Genomic DNA, 12145 nt, shown 5'->3' with positions numbered 1-12145 from the left:
TTTCTAGAATTGGAAAAATTTGTGGAGAATGGGAGCTTTTGTCATTCATGCAAGCGAAAGTAAAGCTAAAGTTTGGATAATGGAGATCAGTAATATTACAAGGATCTTATTTCATGATGAGAACTCAAATGTTTGTAGTGCTAACTCTTCATCCCTCTTGGTCCCCACATAGGATACCCAACTATACTAGCTATCAATATCTCCAACCCTAGAAGCTATTGTTAAAACTTACATAAGTAGGACAAAGTTGAGGTGGTCCACTCTAGAACATCTATAGTACTTCAATGTAGGAAATCATTATGATCTAAAAAAAGAGAAAAAATAAACAACCCATATATGTTTGTAACCTAGCCTGTTTCTAAGTAATCATAGTACGATATTGATCCAATATGTTGTAAATGAACTCATTGATTTTTAGTATGTAGATGTGAAATTAATATTAGGATGTGTAGTTTGAATAAGAAATTCATAGTTGCATTATCTTTTGATATTTGTTTCCAATATGTTTTGTGTTGATGGTACATAATTTCTCTCCATATTCACAATTATCGATAGATGATGGTTCCCTCTAACATGATCAATGGTACAAGAGCCTTTATGCAAGCAAATGCTTCATAGTCCTCAATTTACAAATCCTCAAGATCTTAAGATTCTCTCCTTCAAAAGTTTTCTTTATGAAAGACAAACTTGGTCTTCGTTCTTTGAGTAAATTTTTGTGATAATGACTCCAATTCATTGGTAAGGCGAGTCGGTCCACAATAGAAAACACCTAGACATGGATTTTTGAGTTATAGATTCAAATGTAGTTAAACATATCTCAAATAATGTACACAATATTTTTTTGGTAGAGATAAACATGTTCTATAATACTTTAGAATTAAAAGAATAAGGGTAAAAGTAGATTTTAAATATGTGAAACATTTAAAGAGGTGTGCAAATACACATATGCATATAGATGAACCATGCATGCGCACAATCTGAAACATTGATATTTTAGTTTACTTTTGCATAAATGCACACACATGTATACATATATAAATCCTTGAATATATAAACAACATGAACATATGAACAAAGAATAGCTAGGTATGTATAGGGAGAGGGATAAAAAGCTCATAAAAGGTAAGTCTATGAAAGGCTAACTAGCATATATAAACACTTCAAAGCTAGTAGGGGTGTGCATACACAGGCATGTGCATACATAAGGGTGCATGTACAATATGAAAAACCCTTGGACTAGTTTTTTAATTCACACACACACACACACACACACACACACACACACACACACACACACACACATTTACATACATGCATGCATGCATATGTATGTATGTATGTATGTATGTATGTATGTATGTATGTATGTATGTATGTATGTATGTATGTATGTATGTATGTATGTATGTATGTATGTATGTATGTATGTATGTATGTATGTATGTATGTATGTATGTATGTATGTATGTATGTATGTATGTGTGTGTGTGTACTTGTGTTTATACATGCATGCAATACTATGCTTACATGGATGCACATCTACATACAAACAAACATAATGTCCACATGGATGTAGAGAAAGAGATACAAAAGGAACACATTGCATAGACACACACATGGAGAGAGAGAGAGAGAGAGAGAGAGAGAGAGAGAGAGAGAGAGAGAGAGACCAATTGTCTCAAATGGATGTCGTGCTGCCAATCTTGCAAACACCTTCCTCCAATTGGGCCTAGCAAAGTGGGTGCGAATCTATGACAATTGTAGAAAAATTATTTATTTTTGTTAATGAGATCATGGATTTATCTCATCATGATGTGGAAAAACTTGAAAAATAAATTGAGTCTTACCCTTGTTCCAGAGAGAATATCCATTCCATGTCTTGCATGGTGCAAGGCTTGCACCATCATAATAAGAGCTGATCTAGCATCTCCTTCTTCATAGACACTAGTCAAATGGTTGTGCATTTCAATTATGGCCTAGCCAAGGAACAATAGATACAAGCATTACTTGACTTGAGCTACATTAGCATCCATGATGTGTATGTTAAGTTAAGTATTGACATGTTCAATTAATCAAGGGTGCTTTAATGGGTTCATTAATTATATAAATTTCTAGAGCATTCTTTATTAGCAAAGTCTCTAATACCTTTTGATCATTTTCTGCCACTTCATTCATCACTTCTTTAAACCAGTGGAAGGAGCCTTGCTCCCTTGTCACCCAATAAAAGTAGACATTCTTGGACCTCCCTCTTCCTTTCCTTGGCTTTGGTGAAGCACTAAAGAGAGGAGAGCCACTAAAGAGTGGTGATCCAACACTAAACAGAGGTGATCCTGTCAACAAGGGTGACCCTGTCAACAAGGGTGATCCACTAAAGCTTGGAGATGCACTAAAGGTATCCTGTATCCAATTTAAGAACCGCACAAAAACTTAAGATGAGATTGATGTTTTACAAGTTGAACTTGATTTCTCATCACTTGCTTGAAAATAATCAAATAATAAACCTATTTAAAAATAATGCCATGAAAAACTTTATAAAGGCTTTTAATTAAGATCATCACATGAGAACATATATCTACCCTTTGAATGCAACTATATGAATGTTTATGATTGCTAGCATTTAGAATACTAATGCTTAAAAGATCATGCACATATTTTACTTTGAAAATGAATATCAATGCACAAATATTCCTCGTGACACCTTCATTTCCTAATTGCATTCTCAATTTATGATATTATAACACCAACAAAAACAAGTGTTGTCCTCGTTATATTTTACACAATACAATTTTCAACATGTTTATAGTTTGTGCATTTGTTTCATCAAAGACAATGAGTATGAAAGTTCTATAATTTTCTAAAGTAAGTAAATATTATAGAAAAATTATATGAGCTAGAGGCTTATTCTTCTTAAGGTGAGGCTTACTGATTTATCTCTCTCTTCCGCTTTCCAGTCATTGAGAATGTCTCTCAAGATGCTAATAAATGGAGTTGCTCCAATCCCTAGCCCAACAAGGAGCATTACATTGTACTTTTTGTAACCTTGTGCAGGAGCACCATATGGACCATCGATTAGCAACCTTGGGCACCTGTTACACTCGACACCCACAACATAGACACACATGCACAACCCACATGTATGTGTACGCACAAACACAAAAGTGTAATCTCATTAGTTCTTCATATTTTTTGTAGGTAAAATAATCACAATTAGAAGCTTATTATTGAATACTTACAACACTAATCTTATATGGAATCCCATGTGGGCTACCTTTTAATGTAATTTTGGTATGCGTCCTTTTTAGCCAAAGCCTAGAAACCACCAACATTTGCAACTTGTGACTACTAATGTCACATAAAGTTAATGATTTCTCAAAAGATAAATGCAATACCACATTTATTTTAACCAACCTGGGAGAATGTTTTCATAAGCTCCCTTGTCCAATCACCAGATGTACGAACATGAACACTCAAGTAGTCATCTCCTGGAGCTGAAGTGATAGTAAATGGATGCCTAAAAAGATGTACAACTCAACATCAAAGATTATATTTTTGAAATAGATTTTTCATCTTTACTTAAGAAATTTGTGATTTTTGCTTCAACATGTGCCTTTATGTTGTTGTCCTATTTACTATTCAAAGGATCTATAATACTTTGAGAATACATGCATTTGAAATTTCTAAAATCCTAAGCTTACCACTCAAATGGTGATACGTTTGGGCATTGCAAGAATATATACATCCCACTAAAATAGTTGAAACCAAGTGGCTTTGCCATATACAAAGCTAGCACATCCCCCGGATATATTGTGGCCTACAAAGTATTGACAATGTTTAACCTCACAATTCAACTTCCAAGGTTCTTTGATCCTATTTTATCTAGGAATTAGAAGCAACTTCTTACATTTAATAAATCCACCTTGTACTGTGTAGCTCTAAATGCCCGTAGAGTTCTTTCTCCACTATATAATGATAATGGAAGAGCTAGATACATCCATGTCTATAAAGATCAATGAAAATGGTTTAGCATCTAAATTAGTACCCCAAGAAAAGGTGCATAAATGTGTGAATAGTTGAAATACCTTCAAGAAATACATTAAGGATGATGGTGTCAAAATAAAAAAAGATGCTACTAGCATTATTTTTAGCATACGGAACAGGAAATCAATTTGCATCTTATCTAATTATCCAATCTATTAAGTACTTAATTTTCTATCATCTTCCAATGGTATCAATATGTATATTAACTTGTTGTAGGTATTTAGCATAGATTAAGCACATAGAATACAATAGAAGGGACCAATCTTACCGTCTTTTCAATCCATTTGTGCGTAAGGAACAAGGTGATGGAATGGAGGACAAGAAGTGCATAGACCAAGATAAAGAGATGGTGTGAATACCAAAATGCATTGAATCCTGTGAGCCTATGCATGGGCCATGGGAGTTTGATGATGTTTTTGCGAAAGGATCGTGTTGCAAGGAGGTATGCAATGGTCATAAGGAACACCATCAATAGCCCAGTCATGACCTCACTTGTAGATATGATCTCCTTATATGAGGGTTGGTGGTTATCAAAATCAATACCTATTGTGGTGTAAAATATGAAGGGATTTGCATTAGCTAGACGTGGAAAGTCACATGCAAGGTGTACACCTCCATGTAGAATCACACCGATGACTATGGCACCTGCAATGAGCTGCAATCAAAGAATAATATTTCAAAGTCAATTAAGACACATTGTTCCTATTATGCATATGTTACAAAAATGCATGATGTTAGACATTAGGGGTTAGTACATGAATGCTATTCATGTATTTAATCAAGAATCACTATGTTCATAAAGATATTAGGTTTCATTCTTGTTCTAAAAGAAAAATAGCATGCCGACAGAAGGTCAAGGAATATGAAATTGAATGGAAAATGCAAAGAAAGCTCAAAGGTTCTAACAATGAAAGATTAAGGACCATGCTAATAGAAGATCACAACAAGCCTTGGAAAAGGAGGCATCTAAAGACATGTTGACAACAATGTCCTAGCAAAATACACCAATCAAAGCCACAAAACAACATTTAGATGAAAACCATGAGATTGTTTGGTCCTTTGTACTCAAGCAAAATGAGTAAAGTCATGATGTTATAGTGCAAAAATAGCAGTTGTTTAATAAAAAGTTCATTGAGTGGCATTTGTGTGCAAAATATAAACATAATGGTTGTTGTCCTACAATCAAACATATCTATGAATTCATGAGTGGATTATAATGTTAAGTATTGTAAATTAATAGATAAATGTATGTCACATTACAAAGATGTAGGTTAATGCTTTTACATAAAAGCACCATACCTTGTGGAGATTTATGCTATCATCGAATGGAAACACATTCCCCAAGAAAGTGGATCGAAACCAAGTAATTGTGTTTCGACATACTGGAAGGAGGATCAAAGCCATGTTTAACTTCAATGTCTCAGCAGCTCCTTTGGCCGTACATACGCAATAACCCATCACCTAGAAGTTAACCCACTTAGGCATCAACTAGTACAAAAATATAATAGCTACCTAATGTCTAACATCTAACAAATGAAGGATGTCTCACTTAAAGTTCTTATTTTTAAGAGATGAAGTATTTATGTAAACGAGGGAGATAATTAAACATAGTTATGGTTTAACTATCCACATAAAGAAATAAAATAATTGCAACATTTTGAAATAGGGGGTTATTTTCGCCTTTGTTTTTTAAGAATTATTTTTATTTCAACAATGATAGATTCTTCATCAGATGAGCTACGAAATACCTGAAAAGATGATCGATTTTTGTATTGCAAAAATTTCCAAGTGAAAAGACCGATCATGGCTGTGACCCATAAGCTTACCACCCACAAACGTTGCCAATTTTGTTGCAAATGGAAGTTGAACTTTTGAACAAGATTTCTGATACCTCCATATCCATAAGGAAGAGGTCCAGATATAGATAGCATGCTCCCTTGATTACTTTCATTTATCTCAAATCCTTCACGAAATAGTTCTTCCAATTGTGAAAGCTGCATATATTAGTGTCCTACTTTGTCAACAAATGCAACATTGCTTGTACATTGTTTGGGTCAATCAATCAATCAAAATTAACTACAAGAGTCCTTGTGCTCATGGTCAAATTAGTGATAACTATTGATTCCTTACATAGCATATTCATTCCTCAAGGTGACATTAGGAATGACCATCTATGACCCTAAAAGGAACACCTAGCAATTATTATACTAATTGATTTGAGAAATCCTTATAAGACAAGTGATGTACAATAACATATATAAAGACTTTCTTGGTTCGCTTGGTTCTATGCTCTAAGGGTCATGACTAAGAAGGCTCACCTAAAAGTGGTAAGGTAAATTGGTGCTTCCTCCATAGATTCAATGTAATGCATTTGGTATCTATAGAAGAAAGCAAGTTAACCATGTAGTGCAATGGCTTATTGATGGTGACTACAAGTGCAAGTTATATTACAATATGCATGCTATTTAGAGTAGTCTACGAGAAGTGGTAAGACATTCCAAACCTTAAAATAATAAGAGCTAAAAGTCTTGATTGTAACTTGATTCCAACATTTCCATTTAAATTGCTTGTCTTTTTTGTGGAGAGTAGTTCAACTTATTTTAATTGGAAAGTATTTTAATAATTTTACTAAAATAATCCATTGTTTGCCCATGTGTAGCCTATTTGTATAGACAAAGTTTGACGATTACTTCAATGGTGGAAAAAATGGCCCATGGATAACTTCAAAATCATCACAATATAGCTTCAAATGTAAAGGAAGTATTAACTTATGGGTAACTTTTGGCATGCAACTTAATTCATTTTGCAAATAAGACATCTCCATAGACCTTGGGAACATTGTAAATATGCTTATGGTGGCACTCTTCTTGTTTGATTCTATGGACTATGCCCACTTGTTTATGTATGCATGCTTTCATTTGAGCCATTAATTATCATCATTATTGAGGGACTTGTAGAAATGAAAGGCAAAATGACTTCATACTCATCCATATATACGTACATGCATACATACAAATTGGCATGCATGCATGTATGTATCTATGCATACATACAAATTGGCATACATACAAATTGGCATGCATGCATGTATGTATCTATGTATACATGTAAACAAGCATGTAGATATAACTGTACACATGCATGCATGCATAAAAATATACGTGCATTATGCATCGTAAGCATGCATGCATTCATAAGCAAATGTAAAGTGAATTTTAAGAAAAGTGAACTCTTATTAGAGATCAATGAAAGTAAAATTTAACTTCTATTAACCATTTTGGTGTCCTTGTAGATTAACAAGTCTAAGGTTGGTTGAAAGTGCAATAAACTATGAAAGAGCCTTCATCCATTTTTCTATTTAATCTTATGTCACTTGATTTGTCTAGGGATTATGTTTCCAAATAAGCATCAAGATGTAACTTTAAAGGTATGTTTGAAACAATGAAAATTTATTTAATTGGCAATATGGCATCTATAACTAGCATGTACAATTTCCTTTTTTAAATCCCACATGACTAAATGACTTTTTTGAAGTTGCTTTTGGTGCTATTATCAATTAGTTTTGTCTAATTATGCTCAAATGGTCTATTTAATTCTATTACACTTTGTTTCACTCATAAGCTTTTTGTTTAAAGCCTTATAAGCTTATTTAGACACCTACATAGTCGTTCTTGAAAGTTAAGATGAACATGTAAATAGATGGAAACTCTTTCCCATCTTTAATATAGTTGAGAAAGGCACCTAATTGGCTTTTCTTTAGAAAAAATTAAGTCTTTTGAGGAAAAGAATGTATGTCTCAAGAACAAAAAACACATAATGGGGCTTATAATGCAATATGCATGTGCTTAGTTCTTAGTAATGGGCTCCCAATGTTCCTTTCTAGTTCTCTCTCTCTCTCTCTCTCTCTCTCTCTCTCTCTCTCTCTCTCTCTCTCTCTCTCTCTCTCTCTCTCTCTCTCTCTCTCTCTCTAGAATATAAGAGAACAATAATGATAAGAAGGTTCAAACCTCAATGTAGCCTTTGTTGTCTCGATCCATTTCTTCCATTATCAAGGCTGCATATTCCTCAGCTTGCTCCCTCATCATGGACAACTTGTTGGCAGATGCACTCAACAAGATCACCTATGATATAGAAAGATTAGCCTCACAAACCTACATTTTCATTTATTGTACACACCTTTCCTAGTAAAATGTTACCATAGATATGAATAATTATTTACAGTTTAGATTTCATAATCTATCTCACCTCTTTTACCTCTCTTTCAGCAATCCGACCATCTGAATCCTTATCACACCTGCAAATATGGAATTATTTCTTGTGTCTCAAGGATTTCTAAAAACTATACATCTTGAGTACTACTAAACTCAATGTTTGGACATAGAGTTGGACTTTCTTTATGTTCTTTATTATTGTAAAAGTGATTGCAATTTAAAATTTACTAAATGTAATGTTTCAAATGAAACATTTTTTTTTTAATTCAATAGTTTTCTTGTCAAGTTATTGGAGCTTTTATGGTTTCATACTAGCATCGCTACAAAGTCCTTTGATAAGTATGCACATTTCCAACACTCACAAGTCAAAGAAGATTTGGGTTCGTGAATGGAAGCTTCTATCTGAAATTTGGTTCCAATACTTGCGAAGGTCATCTTTGGATATCCACATTACTTTGTCAATGCCAAAGTGTCTCCTTGTAAGTGCATCTAGAAGCTCCAATGCAAACTCCTTGGACTCCTTCATTCCTACACCATTATTTTCAAGAAGTTTATCAAAGCAAGCCGCATGAATGATGGGCAAGCCATACACCCAATTTTCCTTGAAATCTTCGTGTTAAAGGATGCCTATGTGATAGCCTAGATAGAGATGCTCCTCATATAAATATGTGATGTAGTATTTTCAATTAAATGGTTTTCAAAACCACACCATTCATACAATGATTGCAAATGAGAGTTGACTAGATGAACTATATTCAATAACACATCATTGATACCATTCAACATCTCCCTTTAAGAGGGCATATACTTGGAAGCTATCAATGCAAATGTGCATATATATGTAAGAGAGAGAGAGAGGGAGGGAGGGAGAGAGAGAGAGAGAGAGAGAGAGAGAGAGAGAGAGAGAGAGAGAGAGAGAGAGAGAGAGAGAGAGAGAGAGAGAGAGAGAGAGAGAGGCCCACCAATGCATGCGGCAAAATTGGAACGGTTGAGCATGCCACTTGTTTGATCAACCAACTTGTCAAATCGGGTTTCTACCTGTCTCCAAAGAGCATCTGGGTCCTTATCATCAGTAGTTTTACTAATAAATCTAAGGCCTTCAAGAGCTTGCTCAGTCCTAGACATAGACTTCCCCAGTACTTCATTGCTTCTACTAGGTTGATTGTCATCAACTTGATTATCTCTACTACTTACACTTGATACCACTTGTGAAGATGGAGTATAATGGTGAACATGGATATGGTGATGGTGATGATAGTCAGGCGTATTAGTACCTTTTTCAAGAAGGCCATACCTTTCTTCTCCATCCTCTTCTCCTTCATCTTGATTGTCATTTGCCTCTTCCTCCCCTCTTCCTCTTTCATCTTCAAACTCCCAATGAGCTTGCAAGCTCCTTGAATTAGGGCTCTTCGTGCCGTTACCTCCTAAGCTGGCACTCTTCGTTGTACTAGGTCTATTCGCATGTTTTTCTTCCAAGCTAGGACTCTTTGTGTGGGACCTTGAATTGGTATCATCAACACCACTACTTGGAAGTTGTTTCTTCACCATCCATTCTTGTTGAGCACTTATGCTTCTTAATGACACATTGTCCTCCCTTACATCCAAGGTCAACTCTAGCAAAACCTGTTGATCCTTGGAGGTAGTTCGATTCAAGCCATCTTCGTCAACGTGTTGACATAATGCATCGTGGTCATTGTCTCTTCTTACATGCCATGCATGCACAACAGTGTCAACTAAATCATGTGTACTGGTGGCATGGCCATGATTGAAGCCACACTCTAGACTTATACCAAGGATGCGTTGTTGGCTATTATTGGAATTGTCAATAGGGCATGGGATCCTCAAGGAAGTTTTGAGGGGCTCAAGCATCATTGTTGAATGGAGAGGAATGGTGGAAGCGTTAGGTCAATAGGTGATGGAATTTAGATAATAAGGAATTGTTTTTAGAAATAAGTAGATTGAATAAGTGCCAACGGGGTTAGTCTAATGGGTAGTGAGATAAGAGAAGAAGGGAGAATAATCTTATAGGAAATGCCAACAAAGAAAGAGTAATCCTTTAATAGAAGCAAATCATGATGACCAACGAGGACACGATGGGGTGTACACCTATGAGCCCAATAGGCAATCTAAGGAATCTTTGTCCCGAGAGAGTATGCAAGGCTGAACTCAAGATTTAAGTTAGAAGCCAAATTATGAAATGGGTTAAGGTCTAATCAATTATGTGAAATGTAGAATCAATGAAATCACGATAAAGCCCTATTCATAAGATAGATGAGGACCCAATTAAGGATATCATGATATGAGAATGAGAGTGCACTGATGCAGAAGAACCGATTAAGGATATGATGATATGAGATGGAGAATGCAGTAATGCAGAAGTCTCAATTAAGGGTATGGTGGTGTTGATGAGATGGAGAATGCATCAATGGAGGATATATATGAGACGGCTTTACTGGGTTGATGTAACAAAGAAGACACGATTAAGGCGAGGCAGTGTCGACAGCAGTGATCGGCCCCGGATTGATGGCATGAAAGATAGATAAACGGGAACGAGAATTTGCACAAGAGGAGGGCGGCGTATCAATCCTGTGGAAAACGAGCCAGCTGCCGTGGACGATGATTCCTTTGGAGCCTGCAACTGTCTGATGGAGAGCCGAATGATCCGCCATAGCTGCTGCAGTTGAGAAGGTACATTGACAGGATGATCATGATTATGATCTTGATTGCGCCTTGATTATGACAAATCAGAAGACGAAAGGGAGGAGGCGGAGGGTGGTGGGTGGGAGAGAGAGAGAGAGAGAAGAGGCGCCCTCATCAATCCGGGAGCCTTTATTGGCTGATAAGGCGAGTGCTTCGAATTGGCGTCAGATGAGAATGCTGATGCTTGCACTCCACGAATGCTGTTTCCCCTAAACGAGAGCCTTGTTTTATGACAAATATGGCCTTTGCCCCCAACGCAAAGGCAATTGCATGCTTGGCAGTGAATGTGAAGCGAAGTAGGTGTAGAGAGAGAGAGAGAGAGAGAGAGAGAGAGAGAGAGAGAGAGAGAGAGCACTCCCTACTTTGGCAAGTGTGTGATTGAGATGATCAAGGGGACCAATTGCCCCTTGTTTGATGTTTTTAACAAGGGTGGGAAAAGAGTGTGATGTAGACAGAAAGAGAAATGCATGTTTGAGATGTTGTTTGCTTCTTGTTCTTTGCTTGTTTGTTGTAGTTGTTGTTGTTGTTGTTCGAAGAAGAAGAAGAAAGAAGCAATGTGAGGTTGCATACATTTTAATAAGAGAGAAGAAATTTCAATCAATAATCTACAAACCTACCCACACTCATATAAGAGAGAGAGAGAGAGAGAGAGAGAGAGAGAGAGAGAGAGTGTGTGTGTGTGTGTGTGTGTCTCTATTTTATAGAACATGTAAGATACCACGTGAGTTCAAAACAAAGGGTATTATATTTAGTAAAATTTACAAGATTATATTTATAAAAATGGTTTTTTAATTACAATTTTTTTTAAAAAATCATAAGTTTAGTAAAGTAACAGGGGATCATTTTAAGGCCTTACAACATATAAAGAAAATGTATTTCTTAATATCCTTTGAATGCACGTTATATAGATGAGTTTTAATAGGTGGATCCCTCGGGGAGAGGGAGGGGTTTTCTCATAGTCAAGTGCCTAGTCAAATGTGGATTGATAATAAGTAGTAATCGTTGGCTTTGTTTACTTTGATATATGGCCATGGTAAAAGGATCATTATACTTTACTTTATCCCTAGAGAGTGGGAACCCTACTCGAACCCTATCATTGAAGAAAAGTTGTTATGCAAAGGAATCAAGGCAAAAGATCACACAACCACACACAACTTACCAAGATGTGCAAGATGTTTTCTCCTCTCTTGCTTTCC

General features: G+C 35.8%; 1 protein-coding gene across 4 annotated transcripts; it reads right to left on the bottom strand.

The window, feature by feature from the left end:
* Positions 1 to 452: 452 nt before the first annotated feature.
* Positions 453 to 11467, bottom strand: LOC148025509 (respiratory burst oxidase homolog protein D-like). Of its 4 annotated transcripts, XM_087692679.1 has the most exons (16): positions 9212 to 11458; positions 8612 to 8777; positions 8284 to 8332; positions 8046 to 8159; positions 5787 to 6032; positions 5338 to 5499; positions 4307 to 4693; positions 3902 to 3997; positions 3696 to 3811; positions 3409 to 3511; positions 3269 to 3309; positions 2924 to 3086; positions 2146 to 2397; positions 1848 to 1976; positions 1671 to 1749; positions 453 to 769 (listed from the first exon to the last, which is right to left on the bottom strand). In XM_087692679.1, exons 1-16 carry the CDS (start codon positions 10119 to 10121, stop codon positions 660 to 662), a joined length of 3123 nt encoding a protein of 1040 aa, XP_087548805.1. In that variant the 5' UTR covers positions 10122 to 11458; the 3' UTR covers positions 453 to 659. The 4 variants fall into 4 exon arrangements, 1 of the variants encoding a protein (XP_087548805.1); XR_015693107.1 differs by lacking the exon at positions 453 to 769 and having other exon boundaries at positions 1711 to 1749; positions 1848 to 1944; positions 9212 to 11464; XR_015693109.1 differs by lacking the exons at positions 453 to 769; positions 1671 to 1749 and having other exon boundaries at positions 1848 to 1944; positions 2146 to 2330; positions 9212 to 11467.
* Positions 11468 to 12145: the final 678 nt, after the last annotated feature.

This window comes from Lygodium microphyllum, chromosome 14, assembly GCF_053477565.2.
Source record: "Lygodium microphyllum isolate KBCC chromosome 14, Lygodium_microphyllum_v1.1.10, whole genome shotgun sequence".
NCBI lineage: Eukaryota > Viridiplantae > Streptophyta > Polypodiopsida > Schizaeales > Lygodiaceae > Lygodium > Lygodium microphyllum.
The sequence above is the reverse complement of the archived record's forward strand: the minus strand, read 5'-3'. Positions and strand labels throughout refer to the sequence as shown.

Coding starts and splice junctions, on each gene's coding strand:
- LOC148025509 (XM_087692679.1), bottom strand. CDS start 10,121: ATGATGCTTGAGCCCCTCAAAACTTCCTTGAGGATCCCATGCCCTATT. Junction 8,778..9,211: donor CAATTTTGCCGCATGCATTG/GTGGGCCTCTCT, acceptor ATAATGGTGTAG/GAATGAAGGAGTCCAAGGAG. Junction 770..1,670: donor ACATCCATTTGAGACAATTG/GTCTCTCTCTCT, acceptor ATCCATGTCTAG/GTGTTTTCTATTGTGGACCG.